This window comes from Amphibalanus amphitrite, unplaced genomic scaffold, assembly GCF_019059575.1.
Source record: "Amphibalanus amphitrite isolate SeventyFive unplaced genomic scaffold, NRLGWU_Aamphi_draft 001546F_arrow, whole genome shotgun sequence".
Classification (NCBI taxonomy): Eukaryota; Metazoa; Arthropoda; class Thecostraca; order Balanomorpha; family Balanidae; genus Amphibalanus; species Amphibalanus amphitrite.
The window spans coordinates 1,104-18,603 of record NW_024883039.1 but is presented as its reverse complement, the minus strand read 5'-3'; the positions used below and the strand labels follow the sequence as shown (position 1 = coordinate 18,603).

Here is a 17,500-nt window from a genome sequence, read left to right as displayed (position 1 = left end):
TCCCTATTTATGTTACGATTTATCGTTCAGCTATTTGTCTTCGGTCTGTTTTACCACTTGTTATTTATCATGCACGTTGCACATGGTGGTAATCTGCTTGGGTCCTGTGAGTCTGCTGTTTTGTTTAACCATCTCATCTTAAGGTGAGGCAGATAAGCGAGTACATATGTGATAAGAATGTGTTGCACAATTTATAGGCGAGCACTTACGTTATTATATGCTTCCAGAAGGCTTTGAGGGAGGGCGGGGCGATGTCAAGTCTCTCGTTTTGCGCTTCTTGGGATACGTTTAACGGGCTGCGCCTAGGCTTTATCATAGCGATCTTGATATTGTAATTCATTACAGTTTCTAATGGCATTTAACTTGTGAATGTAACACCATTTATTGCTTAATTCCTAGTGAATGAACCCACGTAAACTACTTGCAGATAGAAAATGTATGTCAGAGTTGGAACTTTCCACTTCAAATTATTTTGCCCCGTGTAACTATTTACTTTTTTATATAGGAAAGAGAATACCATCAAATGATATTTTGGTCTGTGAAAACAGATAATCTACCAGCTTTTGAAGCTGTGCTACCGGTGTTCGAAGGGTCTTTCATTAAATCCATCGAAGTGTGCTGAGCTGTTTAAGAGGCATTTTGCAGTAGTTTGGTTCCTAAAAGATATTTCGTCGATTATTTGCTAGCATAAATGTTTCAAAATGCCCATGGATTTTATCAGTTGTCGCTTGAGGGAAAACTACGGTCAATACCCGATGTCCGGTTGTCATACCTGTTGAGTTGTTTTCGTTGTCGGCTGAGGCGACTTGTTTTTGACGTCTGTGTTGCCGATTCTTTTCTGAATAGTTTGACGTTAATGTATCATCTACCGTGGGCTGAAAAAAGCATACAGCCTGTGCTTTTTCCTGGCATCTGCCCGACATGCCTAGCGATTGTGATGCTCCCACCCCGTATAAAGATAGGTTTAATCAAATCATGGGCGCTACATAAACCATTTCCGGGCAGACATACCTAATCCGCCAGCCGCCCACACCATATAGTTTTATGAACACCAGAAACCGAACGAGGCTGCTTTAACCCGCGCCCCACTGGGGGGGGGGGGGGCTATTCATAGCCCCCTCCCGTTTTTCTGCAATAACTTCCAAACCGCTTGACGTATCGACGCCAAACTTTCAGTACCTTAGGCTGCATCAATTTGACACCTTGTGTCAAAATTTGAACTTCGTAACTGCTATAGGTCGGCCGGAAATGACGTCAGAGTGACGTCATGTTCGGCCGATTTCGACGCAAAACATTGAACCACGGAAATCGCTCCCAAGAGCTCAGTTTTTAAGCTAGATCCAATTTCTTTGCATGAGAGGACTCAAAATAGACTGCGCTATCAAACTGCTATCTCGAATTTTCGAAATTTTGAAAATTTGGAAAATTTAATATAATAAAATCCAAAATTTATATTTTTACATTTTTATCAAAAAGTTTTTGACTTTTCGAAAAAAACGGAATATATGTGATAGAACGCATTATTATGACTAACTCTAGCAAGTTTTAGCTAAATATCTTCAAAAATGGCCAAGTTTTACGCATTATTGCAAAAAAATTCACAATTATTAATTTTTCAAATCAATTTTTCAGCACGTATTTGACATCATACGCCAATATAAATAGCACCATCGTGTTCCTGAGCTCAAACTGCATCTAACAAACACCTTTTTTTTGTTGAAAAATTTTAACTTCAAAATTTGACCTTTTTGACCTGAAAGTGACCTGACCTAAGCTAAATTCGACTCAAAATGACCTCGAATGACACAGATGACATCAAATTCGAAATATCTGACCTAAATGGACCATAAAACATGTGTCACGTGACCGACGCATGATATAATATTTTCGTGACCTGTGATGACCTGACCTTGACCTGAAAATCAAATTACAAGTTTGGTACCCTCAGGGTAACTAGAGCATCTGTTCCCGAGTGTGTGATCCAAAAATGAGCCTGATCTGACTTGTAAGACGGCGGCCAGAGCCCAAAATGTGAACAAGCCAAAATGCTGATAGTTTTTACTTTGACCTGACCTGTGACATCATCGGTGACCTCGAGGTCAATCAAATTAGGTTTCGTTCGACAGTTTTTCCGGGGCTATCATACGCCGTTTGAATTTTGACGATCGGCTCAGTAGTTTCGGAGTTAGGAGGGGGGGGGGGGCTATGAATAGCCCCCCCCCCCCCCCCCCAGTAGGGCGTGTTATACGCAGACCCCAGTGGGGCGCGGCTTTCAGGATTGTTCTCGTGTTTCGTCTGCGTTATGTGGCTGATGTCTAGGTGGGCAATGCTTGGGAATTTAACAGACACATGCATGCCTGGCATGCCTGTGCTTCCTTTCCTTGCAGTTGTTTTGTGTTGCAGAGTGTGGATATAATCGATGCGTTGTACGGTATTTTTGTATGTATTAGTCTAATACAATATATGCGAAAGTGATAAGTTTGTTTTTCCTGAATTGTTATGAAAGCGGAGTGTTATGGTGCTGTTGAATGTATGCGTTATAAAATTTGGCGTCTGCCGTCTGGGTATTACGTGTATGACGAAAAAATGCTATTTTCGCTGACCCGTGCTTTTTATCCAGGTGTCATGCTTGACTGCAAACTGGTATGTTAATATAACTAATCAGAGACTACATTGCGCAGCAGAGGCAGGAAAATATGATGATATATTAATCAAGTGACGCTCTTATACAAGTTTTTTTTTTTGTTGTTAGGCCCTTTCGGTCCAATGTGACCATTTCAGAGCCGGGAGGATGATAGGATATATAGGGGGAGACATTGGTCTGGGCACTGGGCAGGCACCCTAGTGAGTCGCCGGGGCTGAGCCCGTCCAGAGGACAGGCCACCCAGCCCCAAGGCACTCACTGCACCCGGCTACGGGGTGCGCTCCCTCGGGAGCAGCGGTGCCGCTCTAAGGGAGCAGCCCGCATGAGATAAAAGTTGCCTGTCCAGCCCGGAGGGGGCTGCGGCGTGGAGGAGAAGGATTTCCGTATCCTGAGGATAGAAGCACGGAACGGTGTATACCACAATTCACTCGACCCGTTTGTAATGCGCATTCCAGCGCAGCCTGGTTGGCGTGCCGTCTGTTTTCCTAATTTCCTCTGGCCGTGTTTGGCCCAGCTGCGGCCGCGAGTATGCATTATCGATCGAACAGTGGTCCTCGGCACGAGACCTTGGCATAGCGACTACCAAACGACGGGCCACCGGCCGCCGGCAGCCCAACCCGACCGACGGAATTCTCAGTTCTGTCCTGTGAAGCGGGCATGTGCCCTGTTGATAGTGACATCTAGCGTCTGGCTGGAGAAACTCCTGGCGAGTAGATTGGTCCCACGCGATGGGTAAATAATCCCTGAGGGAGTGGGAGAGACGATCGCACTGTTGCTGCTGCGGGGAGATAAACACATCTGTGCATGTCGATACTCTGTATTATTACAGCTAATTTGTACATAAAACTAATGATTACAGCTCGGTGTCGGCCGTGCGCCGCCCGACGAATGGGCTCCGGCTGCGGCTGACGGGAGTGTGCCTTTGACGGGCGGCGGTCGCGATGGTGTAACAAGGTCTTGAGACGATCAGACACCGTCCGGAGGACACTTGGCGGTTCGTCGATGGCTCCAGTTTGACTTACATGGCCGAGCGCTACGCACATGAACCATCTCTACAGCCAGCGACATCCCGTCGACCCCGCCCGCCCCGCCCACACGGTCCACCGATCACTACACAGCACTACATTTCGCCGCAGGCGGCCGGCGCGCTCCCCGGCGTCCCATACAAAACAGCGTTTGGCACTGGTCAGACGGCTGACGGAGCTGCGTCTGAGGCCTTCCAGCTCGCGCCGGGCAGCTCTCTACAGCCGGAGCGTGCTGGATGGAGCCGGGCTCGACACCGAATGACGGACGCGACAGTTCGATGTCGGAGTCGCGTCCGACCGGCCTGGCAAGTCTTGGCTTTACGGGGAAGTCTAGATCCGGTGCTCGCTCTTTCTGGAATCGGCTGGGAGGACTCTGTGAGTCTCGGTCAGGGTTGGTTGGCTCTGTCTCAGCTGATATTGGCTCTGCCAGAACCGTACCGGTAGGTTCCGCCTGGTCCGAGCTGGCCAGTTCGTTCCAGGCCGGCCCGGAACCGGACCCAACCGTTCCGGAACGGATACTGGCTTCTCCGGCTCCTTGAGAGACTGAGTTAACTCAAACCCATCCCGACCAGCCCAGCCGGACTCAACACAGCATGGCCCAGCGGATCGCAGTTTACCCCAAGGACAAACTTAGACCACGACTGGGCGCACCCTTCTGTCCGAGCATTTCCACAGAGTGTCGCTTTTTTCCTCCATTCCCGGTGTTTCATCGACATGTATCCGAATCTCGGCCTCCGTCTACTATCGGCCTAACGTCTTCTACCTACGCTTGGCAATGCGGCGCTACGCATCTAAGGCCGGGCTACGCCCCGCCCGCTACACAAAGGCTACGGCCGCATCTGGTTAGCGAGGCTTTTGCGGCACGGCGGTGGCGACTCAGGAACGGCGATGGAACTCTGGGACTGGTCTGATGGATGGCGAACTGTCTGGACTGTCCTGGTGGGAGCCTCCACTGTCCTGGATTTTCCTGTCCGGAGGCGTCTATCTGGGGCCTGGGCTGTCTTGTGTGGAGAATGGCTGTCCCAGGCGGTCTTGATGTCTGACGAACTGTCTGTCGTGAGCTATCTTTGTGCGAGAAACGGAGAGGAGAGGAGGGACCAGGGACTGAGATGTAGTATCTGGTTGCATGTCTAAATATGACTGTTTATTCCGCTGTTCAAAATATTGCAGGAAAGTTTATACGACCTTAGATTGGCACCATCAATTTGTTTCGCAAGTTTTTGGATGCATGGTAGGTATTGTGAACAAAAGGAAAGATGCTTTTGACTTTTGGTGACTTTTTTGCCAGCAGTGGGCTTTCTGGATATTGCATATTCCTGCAGCCTCGCTCATTGTTCATGTTTTATACAAAGCCAGCTCGCTGCTGCAGCTGCCAACTGCTGCTATTCTTGTAACACACCCAACACGTGCCAAACAGCCAACCGTTAAGAAACCGGCCGTGCCTTTCTGTCTAACCGGTGGATGCTACTGCGGTTATGAGCTCTACGTCAAAATGTTTCTGCCTGCTCATAAAGTGTTCGGCGTTTGAAAATTGTACATGGAAGGGGCATGGGGTATTCACTATTCATAAAACATCCAAGTCTAAGCAACCGAAGAAGAATTGGTTGTTAATTATTCAGAGGTTTTCTCTGCAGACATGGTGACCGGTATAGTCGGCCTCGGTGCCAGACCCATACGTCACTGGCTGGACGTCTGGGTCACGTGGTGTCTGGCGTGAGTGGGAGTCTCGTCTGATTTTGCCGGCCGTTTCTGGAGTCGCGACTCGCGGTCTAGAGAATAACAACGTCGTCTGGGCGGTCCATTGAAATCAACAGACACTGCGAACGGATGCTTTCTCTTCCGTTATTGCATCTCCATAAACAATCTGCCTCAATTTTCCACGGCCTCTCCTGGCTTCGTTGTAACTCCCTGATCTGCCACTTTTCCATTTTCATCTATTTAGGCGTTTCTGTAGGACTGCCCCGCCCCTCCAACCAACCCCCATCCAACCGGGTTGGGGGTTGGTTGGCTTCAACGCATCACCTCATAATCACCTCAACTGAAAAGCCACGATGCTTGTGGATGTTGTTGTATGTCTAAATAAATAAATCTAAATAAACCGGACCAAACCGACCAAGATGCACCGCCCTCCCGGGGCGTGTCAGGTTGGGGCGACTCTATTGGATCGGGCTCCTGTTAGCTATGAAAATGCGTCGAGTCAACGATTCAATTTCGGCGCAGCGAGGACCGTTGGAGGGACGGAGCGCCCGTATAGGACCATCAATTAGCGGGTGGGCGGCTGGACGCCAGTAGGTTTGTCATCCTCCGTCAGTCGTCAGAACGTGCATTTTTTTCTGTCGTAGGTGGTCGTGTCCCGTTTAGCATATCACGTGTTTGCTTGCTCTGTCTTCATGAGCATTGTAAAATAGTCCCAATGGGTTGACTGGTCAAACATGATAATTTTTTTATACAAAAAAAAAATCAAAGACAAAATTATGCTAGCAAAGAAATAGGGACAACTTGACAGCGGTTTATGCAACGGAAAATCTAGAAAATTGAACTTGGTTGTTCTCAACAATAAGCCCGGCTCTGTATGACTTGCATGCTAGGCACATTTTTCACTGTTCAGTCGTTGGCTACTTGGCGTCAACCTTTAACAGTCCACGGTCCGCCGTCAGCCGTCAGCCGTCAGCCTTCAGCCCAGTCATCCGTTCAACTCGGGCTATTTGTTGGAGTGAGCTGCGGGAGGCCTCCAAGTTCGGATGGGCCGAGGTATAACGCCCAACGAGAGGCGGCTCGGCCAAGTTCGTGACTTTGGCGCTGCCGAGTTTCGTTGTTTGTAGCTGAGCAAGTGAGCCCCGTCACGCAGGCAGTCTTAGCGAGCGAGTGGTACGGTTAAAGACCGGAACGGCAAGCGCCGTGGGTGTCTGTCTAGAGGGGCTCAGGCTTCAGAGGGATGTGGTTAAAGGACGCTTGGTTCTTGGAAAAGTATTCAGTCCGTCCAAACGTCATCAATATTAGGAGTAGCACTGTAACCAGTCGGTTCGAGTTTGGTGCCGAATGGGGGAGCCGCCCGAACTATATCATTTTAATTTGGCTGAAATGGGCCTGCAGTAGCTGACATAACTACAAACCACTGCACAGTGGGCGATCCGGCCGGTGTAGCCTCGCGAAACCTATCGGCATTCATAACATCCATGTTTTTGAAGCTAGAACCACAATATTTAGGAGCAACCTTCTTGAATATCCAATGAGCATATGGTCTAAATAAGGACTATCTCTTTTAGGATTTGTGCTCTGTGGTGAGCTTGCAATTTGCCTAATTGCCGCTCGAATAACGCATGAATACTTTTGAGGGTATAGCGAAATTTATGACGATATGAGCTGGGTAGGACATTGAAATGGTGTGTACCTCCGTAGAAAATTGCTTCCAAACCAACTTTTTATTTAAACGATTATGTCCTACCAATTTATACATGTCATGAAACAGCGTAAATCTCGCCCGGCAAGGCCCCATTTCATAACGTGACCCAAGCAGCGGGTTTGGTTTTTGGTAAATAACTTCGCAAAAAATGGCCGCAGAACCACGATTTTGACATCGTCGTGTTCGCCTTGCTCAGGCGCGTCGAATGGTATACTTTTTGTTCAGGTGAGGCCACCGTAAGGTGTTGACCTCGAGTCAAGGTCAGGTCAGAGGTCTTCAAATCACGAAGTTGGTCAAAGGAGGTTATATCGCATATCATTCGATTCGGCAGGTCTTCCGGAGTCCATTGGTGACCTTGTCGACTCTCTAGCTCAATTTGATCGGGAGTTATTGACGAAAAACTCGTATGACCCTAGTGACGTCATAAATGACGTCATGCAAGGTCAACAATGCAAAAATGCCGCATCAGATCTTGCAAGGAGTGCATGAAGTAACGATTCCATGTACTTGAGACAATTGAATATCATTCCTGGCGCCAAAATAACAGTTTTCATATTTCCCCATTGATTTTTAGGTGAGGTCACGTGACGAACCTGACTTTATGTGACATTTAGGAAAAATCTGAGATATAAAAGTTGTAAGACCTCTAAAGGACAATAAGTCCTGCAAGTCTCACCTCCCTGTGAAAGTTACTCTGGCACTGAGAGCGTTGCAAGGTTGCGACATCTGAGGATCGTGCAGAGTTTAATTTATGACGTCATAGGTCAGTGACCTGACCTGACTTGAAAGTGCGGTTGGTGTCACAAGATTCGGCGTGCATCAAAGGTCAGGTATGCCAAGTTGAAGTTCTCTATTGCCTGGGTGTTTTGAGCTATCGCGAAAACACCCTTTGTGGCATTTACCACTTGTGCTCAAGTGCACCAAGCCTTGGCCAACCCTTAGAAGAAAAAGGTGTCTGGATGCCAGGGCTGCAAGTGGCTGCAAATTTTCACTGGCTCTCCTAATAGATAGTGTCTAAGTGCATGCGATACAGCATTATTTTCAGTTCATCCTCGTAAAACTTTTTTTGCTGGGCTTGGTTAATTCAGTGAACGTAATGTTCAGTGGTAGAAAAAAATATAAAAAGTTAACTTAATTATAAGACATTTTGAACTGATTTTGTCTACTTGCTTTCTATGGCGGAATCGTCTTAACATCTAAATTTCACTTTCCATGCAAAATGGATGCTCAACACCTAGCAATTTCATCGTTCCGCAAAATATTCAAAGAGCGTAAATATCGGCTGTGATTATGAAGTGTTACGGAACGCTGTCTTTAACGATACTTTTGTCGACGAAAAAATGTCTCCTGAGCCATGCAAATGCTTTAATCGTAATCTTTGATGAATTTTCTGTCGACTAGTATGCGTTGTTTCCCAATTTTCGGAAAACAGTGTCTTTGAAGTTTCGCGAGGCTAGACCGGCCCGATCGCCTACCGTGCACTGGTCCGTATGGAGTCTCATCCTACATGCGCGAGGTTTCGACGCATTCCATTTCATTTAATTACATAGCGAGGCGCGATAATTATGCTCGTTAGCTTTCCGAGCGTCTCTGCTCCTGCTGAGGTCGACTGGGCCGCGATAACGCTGCCTTTTGCTGGCACGGCAATCCGTGACTGTACTGCCGGGAGTCGTTAATGGTCCCACCGTCCTGACCACTGCGCTGATGGTCAGCGTACTGCGTAGCCAACGTCGCTCGCCGCCCTCGTCCCGCCCACAGTAGCTCCAAATGGCAGACTTCCGCCGACCTTCGTCCTAGGCCCTATGCATATGTTCGGCCATCCATCGTCCACAATCCGCTGTTCACCATCGCCCTACGCTCTTCAGCTTCCATCCTCCGCTCTCCGCTTTCCGTCCTCCGCCCCGTCCACCGCCCTCCGCCCTTCGCCCTCCGCCGTCCACTGTCCACCGTATTCCGGCTACCGTCCGTCCTCCGGTCTCCGCCATCAGTTCATCGCCTTCCGTCCTCCGTCTGCCTTCCTCCCTCCACCATCCGACCTCCGCCCTCCGTCCTCCGCCGCGCCCCCGTAACTACCGCTGCGCCGGCTCGCCGAGCCCGCGTTCCATTGAGCACGATATATGTATAGGTATATCTGTCTACCTGCGCGCCACTAGCCCGCCTCGAACAAACAGCCTACGCACTATGGCCGCTCGGCACGCTGCTGCTTATTGCTGGTGCCGCTGAGGGCTGCCGGGCCGACCGGCTGGGCTCTTGGGTCCTCCTTGGGGGCCCATTGGGTCCACTGGGTCCCTCTCGGCCCCGCTAGGCCGTCCTGGTGACTTCGTCGTCGTCGTCTGGCAGGAGTCGCTCTGTTTCGTCGTCATCGGCGAGGGGAGCGCGGCGACGGCCGACGCGACGCACCGGCACCAGTCGACGCACCGGTGCCGCCGCCGACTTTATTGACCTGAGGGCACGGGTCGGGTCAGGGGTCAGATTGGTCTGGTGGAGGGCCGCGGCGGGGGCTCAAGGACACGTGAGTTGCGAATATAACGTAATAGGCCTATTAGGTCGGTTTAGAAGACGCTTGACTGTGTAATGTCGAAGTTACAAGATTGTCGACCCAACCTTTATAAACATAAAGCCGTAATACGCATTATAAACGACGCAGTGCGTGGCTAGGTTGTTCCAACCCTGAAAGGTTTGGGTTATTGGCCTTCAGTGTCAAAGGATGCTTGCGTTGAAGTGCAATTACCATCGATGTAATTGACTCCAATAATGATTCCAAGTACCATGTCTAATACACAGCGTTGTAGTTTAGCTAGCCTCCCTGTTCTACTCATCCTAGTAAAATCGCCTCGATCGACCTTGACCTGACGCTGTACAGACGGCCATTGTTTTGGATCGAGCCATGAGAAGACGGCTGAAGGCGGCCCGGTCACTTAGTGGAATTGTATCGCCGTTTCAGCGAGACCGCGCCGCGCCGGCATTGGCAGACGGCACGCGAGGCCACGGGCGTTGGCGTAGCGTCGGCTCTGTCTGTGAGCTCACAGGGCGGGGACGGGACGGGGCTGCCATCCGTGCCAGACAATTACGTGGACCGGCTACTACGAGGGACTCTGTCGGTTAACCAGGAAGCGTCGTGAACCGTTTAGTGGGGACTGCACCCGGAGGGGTCTTTAGTTAGATAGCGTGCTCCACTGTGGCCGGTAAATAGTCCAGAGAAACTTGGCCGCCGATAAGGCAGATTGCAGTTGCTGGCAGGCGTCTGGCTCTTGGTAGCTATGGTGAGTTGCTACGCAAGCGTAGTGTATCAAGCAACGGAGGTGAATGAACTTAATCGTTTCGCAACGTGATGTTTCCTGAAAATGCCAAGGAAATTTTAGACGATATTGAAATTTTGTGACTTTTATCTCGAGAAAGGTCTAATAAAATGCTCACATTAGTTTTGTAGTTGTCGGAATCCCCATTTCCCGAAGATGTTGCCTCCGGGGACCTTCCTAGTGCTCATATCGCCACCGTTTCCACGATATCCTGTGTTGGGAGCAGCGTTTTCGCCGAGCCGGCGGGAGCGGGCCCCCATTATCCGCAGCCAAAATTGGCGCCCTGCCGCGGCGACTGAGCTGACCAAGCCGAATTGGTGCTGGCCGCGCTGGGCTAGGTCTGTTCCGTGTCCGTTCCACGTGGTGGGTGTGGTGGGTAGGGCTGCGGAGTCGGTGTCAAAGTCGATCGGAGTCGACAGTTAGCCTGGAGTCAGAACTGGAGTCGTAGTCGGAGTCAGAGGCGGAATCTATTTTGGAAGCCAGAGTCGAAGTGGGAACCACCAAAAATCCATCGACTCGGCAGTCCGGAGCCCTGGTGGTAGGAATATGATGAGACAGGCGTGGCGGTCGTGCTGAATGCGTATGGAGACCGTGCTCTGACTATTTTGTGGCCGGCCCGTGGTTCGGTCTGTTAGTACCGGTCAGTGGTATAGGGTGTAGTGAGACCGGCTTGACACTCGTGCCCTAGCTGTGCTCTGTTGGCGTTAGACCGTGCTCTCGCCGTATTCTAGCCGTGCTTTGGTCGTGGCCCAACGGGCCGGGGTCTGACTGAGCCCGGATCGTACCGAGGCCCGGGGTCGCGGCTCGGTGGCACGCCGGGACGCGGTCCGACTGACATATGAGGTCGATATCCCCTGACTTATTGCCGCCGCCGCCGGCTGGTGAACGATTTTCTCTGCGGCCGCCCGGGCCCGGGGCACTTGCCGCCATATATATGGCCGGTGGGGTGAAGGCTCAGCCGCCTGGGAGGTGGGCAACGCGGGTCACATATCGCTCTGGAGCGAACACGACCCGGGGTGCAGCTCGGTTAAGAGGTCGATGCAGCCCTGGAAGAGGCTACACGTCCAGTCGGGGAGAACCTCGGTCGGTTCCCCGTGTTGGGATACAGTTGGCTCTGTAAATGTGTTCGGTGCTTGTGGCCGAGCTGCGGACACTGCCCGACGACTGTGTTCAATGCTCGACAGTGAACTGCACTCAAGCTAACATCACCGTCAGCGGCTCTGTTCTACTCAGTGGTCTCGGCCCACAAACCGGGTTATGAGCGTCTGCCACCGTGCTGTGGGACATTCAACAATTGAAATTCAGCCTGTCGAAACTGGCGGACCGTTAACCGCCCACAGCAGTGATCGCTAACCAGTGAGGAGGAAATATTTCGCCGGCATCACAATGACGGAAAAACAGTGAACTTTTGGTGGTGTTTTTCGCAGTCAATGCATCGGATTGAAAGCTGGTTCAGCTTGGTTTGACACCATTGCCAGGTTTTCGCTCAATGGCGTTCAATGACTCCCGTTCTTGGCTCTTTTGTTCCACTAAGAATGATTTTGTTCCACTAAGGTAGTCAATGAAACTTTTGTCGTGTAAAGAAGGGTAAAAAAGATATTATCGCAATTACGTGTTCTATGGAGCTGCTTTTCATATTTCCTATCTCATAATCGTCTGACTTACCTGCTGAATGTTCTGAGTATCTATATGACAAAAATTACATCCTGAATTCTTCATCTGATATGCAATATGCATGACATCAATATTACGCCATGATTTTGTCTTCACCACCAGACATTGCTTTGAATCACGGCGGTAGCTCCTTAAAAACTGAATATCTCCATTGAGCTGTCCGCGCCGCCGCAGTAAAACTGACGGGGCGGAAACTGTATCTACCCCGAGCACCGATCGGGCTTCACCCATCCAAGCTAATCTGCGGCCATCAGTGGGCTCGCATGAATAATGGACGAGACGAACCGCTGTGTTCGGGCAACCCCTGACATCTTACTCTGAATGAACAGTATTGTTTGAGCTGCCTGGTCTATTTGTAGTTCAGCACACAACCCTGCGCGATTCTTGCAGCTTGATCGGTCTGAGGAATTGTGTCTCGCTCCGTTGGGTTTTTACAAAAGAAGCAGGATGTGAAAGTGCATTCTTTGATGTGTAATTGATATTGCATCTATCGAGATGTAATCGATGTAATTTGACCTGAATTTTCAATGGTCGCATCCAGTGTGAAATCTGACCTTTTGCGACTCCATTGGTCTGACCTGACCCGAACCGACCTGACCCGCCGTGACCTGCTCTACCTCGCCGTGCTGGACTGACCTGACGGGCGCCGACTGGAACGAGGGTGCCGGGGAGCAGGGGTGGACCTGACCCTGACTTGACCTGACCTTGACTGACCTGCCGTGACCTGACCTGCCGTGACCTCGACTGACCTGACGGGCGCCGACTGGGAGGAGGGTGCCGGGGAGCAGGGGCAGACTTGACCCACCCTGACCTGCCGTGACCTTGACTGACCTGACCCTGACCTGACCTGCTGTGACCCCGACTGACCTGACGGGCGCCGACTGGGACGAGGGTGCCGGGGAGCAGGGGCAGACCTTATCCACCCTGACCTGCCCTGACCTTGAATGACCTGCGTTGACCTCGACTGACCTGACGGGCGCCGACTGGGACGAGGGTGCCGGGGAGCAGGGGCGGCTGGAAGACTGCGGGGACGGCTCACGGTGACTCTCCTTTATAGGAGGCAGGCGCCGGTCGGTCAGCATCACACTGGTCACCTGGAGGCACAGTATAAAGACGTCAGTCACATCATGCACACTCCAGAACACTGGTCAGCTGTGGGTACATCATCGGTCATCTGCTGAGCAGCTGCACGACCAGAACACTCGTCACTTTATGGAGGCGTCAGTCACTTGGGTCTGCATGTCACTACATGTCAATATACTTGTCATTTATATCAACATTATATTTGTTAACTGAAGAGCATCACCCGGCAGCCATAAGCCTTCACCGCCATGATACCACGAGATATCAGGAACAAAGGCGGCGGGCCTACAGGCAAGTTATTGGTCTTGCCGCAGGATGGCGCTAGTGCGGGCGCCTGAATTCATGCTGTGCCGCATTACACAGACCGCAGCGCTGTGGATAGGCGCGTTCAATTGTAGCAAAATTACGGCCTGCTGTTGCAAAAAATAAGGCTCTTTCTTGGTGAACGAGGACTGCGCCCGGCAATATGGCATGCTTTGGTTGGTATCCTGATAACACCGAATCCCTTGAGTGTACGGCATGGGTCATTGATCGCAACAGGCCACGCTATGTAGTGTAGATTGGCTAACGTCAAAACTCCAAGCACAATAGAATCCGATTATTTTTTATGAAAATATAAAATTTATGGCAACATGCAAGATTGGAATAGTTTAAGTACCAAAATTTACTGCTTTAGACGCTGCTTTTTACTGGTGTGGGATAAAATGGTGAGACAAATGGAGCACGATGACATAGCTGCTTTTAATATTCATGACCAAAGAAATAAAGAGAAGGAAGAAACAAAATTTGCCTCTATTATTGTGCTACAATACAAAGTTTTTTTTTAAGTAGCACAGGTTTTTATAGCATAGCCGCGAATAAAGCGTCATTGCCATCAGCTCATCGTTTGACGTGTCGAATTACGCTGTGGGCCTTGCTGGCATATGGGTGTTGGTAAGTACTAATGCCTCATGAATTAACTGTCACGTCACCATCCTGCTACCTTTGAAATTCATGCAGCTGATTTATGGCTGTTTGCGTAAGCTACAAAGCGGTATTCTTTTGTATTAGTTCCAACACGGTTTTCCTGCTGAATTGAATAACCGTATGATGAATTAAAGCTTTCTTGAACAGCGCGTTTGTTTTGGAGCAGCATTCACGTGGCTTATGTCAATGCTAACAGCATGCTAACCACCAAAGATAAGGACATTCTCGGACGACCCCTTTCCTCACCATTGGGATGTTCTATTGAGTTCATGTTTTATAAATAATCAAACCGTAACTGAATTCACGACATGAACTCGGAGCCACAGCGTCTGCCTCAATTCCCGTACGGACCCGACCCGTGCTTTAATTTCCGGAACGCATATCAGATTACGGTAGGCGGCCAGCTGGCATGTTAAGCCGGTAAATGAGCCAACCCGTTGCTCCCCTGCATATAAGGGGCGGCCGCACCGTCACGCACTAAAGCCGGGATCAGGGCGGGACCGCGATATGGTTACAGTTCACCGCCCGTATATGCGTGTAAAATAACATAATGTTATAGTATATTAGTGCTGAGGTCTTTCCGGTGTGAGTTCATGAAGGGACCGCGCACATACGCTGGTACTTACAAATATACCTTAAAACGTATGGTCCATTACAGAAGAAGGCAACTTGACATAACATACATTTTCCTTGAACATTTCCCCGAAAATAATTACACCTTGAGCTATTTTCTTTGCAATTTTATCGGACTCTTACCCAACCAGTATCTTTGACCAAGCTTTCCAATTTCGAGCGGAGAATTAAACTTTACTGCCCAGCACACAGATCACAAAACAATGTAATTTCGCTTCCCGGCTAGCCGTCTGTCTGGCCGATAGCACGCCGGGGATATTGTTGGGTCTGGATGGCTGCAGGCACTGTTGCCGATTACCCGGGAGGTTGGGAGGGGTTGAACCATTCTTCCTTGCGCAGGCTTGCGTGGATGGTGATAGGTCGTTGACTGACGCGTGTGCGTGTTGTTGTTTTGGAGACCTTCTATTGTTACAATGTGATGTCGACCGTCCAAGACGTTTACTCTAATCACGGTGAACGCGCTGACTGCCCTGCCTCGGTTGAGTGCGTGGGCACGACGAGAGATTAATAATGTGAGCTGAGATATATGAACACTACGCTATTGGCGGAAATGAACGAGCTATGTCCTTCTAAAATTATTTATTACCGTGAAAGGGATACGAGTTCAAAATTTTATTTAAAATTTGTATTATAATATTTAGTTGTGGGCTGATTGAGATGGGTAGCCTGTATACATTCCGCAATGTAGATGCTAGTTTCGAAACAATCCCTCTAACATTCGTTTATGTGTTATCAAATGCCGGCTCCACCGGCATCAGCATCCAGTCTTCAGCTAGCTAACAAAATAAAGAATCGAAATCAAGCGAACCCTCTAGCCTGCTGCAATCACTGCTCGAAGTGATAAACAAGACAAATAACGAAAATCAGACGTTCATGTTTCACAACTTGGCCCAACTCGAGAGAGAATCGGACAGAAGCCTCTCAAATATCCGGCGGTCAACTGCCTGAGAACACGCTCTACGATGGCTGCATCTGTCCCGAAGTGTGCTGGAGCTCAAAAGTAACTTTGTCAGGGTTGAAGCACGACGAAAGTTTCGGCAAAACCGCGTCTGTGGTTTCCAGCCGCTCCCCAGACTGCTATAAAGGAAACTTGTGCTGACACAGCCGGCCCCCGTGCGACCAGCTCGATAAGATTCGGCGGTGGCTGACCGGGCTGGTCACTGGAACCGCGGCTGAGGTCCGCAGCTTCTTCTGACGTCTACTCTCACAGCCGAGGTCTCTCTCTCTCTCTCTCTCTCTCTCTCTCTCTCTCTCTCTCTCCTCTCTCTCTCTCTCTCTCTCTCTCTCTCTCTCTCTCTCTCTCTCTCTCTCTCTCTCTCTCTCTCTCTCTATCTATCTCTCTCTCTCTCTCTCTCTCTCTCTCTCTCTCTCTCTCTCTCTCTCTCTCTCTCTCTCTCTCTCTCTCTCTCTCTCTCTCTCTCTCTCCCCGTAATTTTTATCGCTATTTTTTCTGTTGTATTTTTGTCCCGCCCGTCTCAGTCGCTACGAATCTCAGATCTCATTGGCTGATTTACTGACCTTGCCGCGGCTGTCGGTTCTTCTGATTGGTTGCTCGCTGGCGGTCTGCTCGCGCCGGGCCGGCCTGCTCCCCTGCACCGGAGATGACGTGAGCCCCTGCCAAAGGACAGATGACCTGGTCAGGATAGCAGTTGCAGACTCCCATTCACGAGTCAGAGCGAACGCGCTATGTCAGTTCGGAGCGCTGCTAACGTAGGAAGCCAGCTGCCGTCCGCTTTGGAGGTCACAGGAACCATTTGCGTTTGATTAATGATAGCATTAATTGAAAGGTGTGGCTGGACTGAATATCGATTCTGTCTACGATTTGAACCAGCACGCATAATGCACCGAAGCCATGCACAAAAGCCGAGCCATGATGACATTCTGACCAAGTAAATTAATAATGATCATGTATCATTTTCTTGATAATCGTGCATACAGCAATGACAATACGCTGGTTAGTATGTAGCTGACATTTCACAGATCACTTCATACAGTTGGACTTGAATATTGCATTCTTAATCCTTATCATTTGCATTACTCGTCAATAATGTTTTGACGTTATTGCCTTGGGATAAGTACCCACCACCGCTGTTTATGGCCCAACTGCCAAGGCTACTGGTGTAAATCTAGTCCCTACTGGCGTGTCTGCGTCTATTTTTGGGTATTCCGAGTCTACTGCCCGGCCCGCACGCATTCCACTTAACCGAACCGCGGCCGGGTTCCACGCTTGTTTCACAGCAGATAGCTTGTCTGCTGACTCGAGCGGCCAAAGTGACAAAGTCGGTCGCATTCCTCGGTAATGAAACCTTACGACTCACCGACTGTGGAATTTATTTATCGCTCGCCCTACCGACCTGGCTCGTATACGAGTTGGGCCAGGCGTTCCCACGCAATGGCCCGGAGTTGGTGAGTTGTGGACGGACGAGCTCGTCCAGCTGTGGCGTGGGTGTCACCTCGTCGAGTGGCACACACCGGTAATGCGTGGTTTGTGGAAGGGTCCCGGGATCGATACGTGGTGTCACGAGCCCAGGTGAGTCACCCCCGGGGCTGGTGGGGAGGGGAGGCGGCTTTGTCCACCTGAATGGCGCTCCATCGCACAAAGGTATCAAGGTAAATGGCTGTGATTCACTCAGCAGGATAACGTCAAAGGTGATACGGATTTGGAGCTAAGTTGTGGCCATCAGTCAAGTAAGGAAGAAGTTCAGTTTTATTCCATTTGACATTATATAGCCATATACAGTTATTTCCTAGTTGTTTAATGGAAAGGGTAAAG

The 17,500-nt window shown here is 50.0% G+C and overlaps 1 protein-coding gene across 1 annotated transcript; it reads right to left on the bottom strand.

Annotated features, from left to right (window-relative positions):
• Window positions 1-8,378: 8,378 nt before the first annotated feature.
• On the bottom strand, window positions 8,379-16,341 carry LOC122373750 (the record flags this gene model as incomplete). Its single annotated transcript, XM_043352112.1, has 3 exons — window positions 8,379-9,515; window positions 13,015-13,139; window positions 16,246-16,341. Coding segments are annotated over 3 exons (363 nt in total), but the record flags the coding sequence as incomplete, so codon positions are not given.
• Window positions 16,342-17,500: the final 1,159 nt, after the last annotated feature.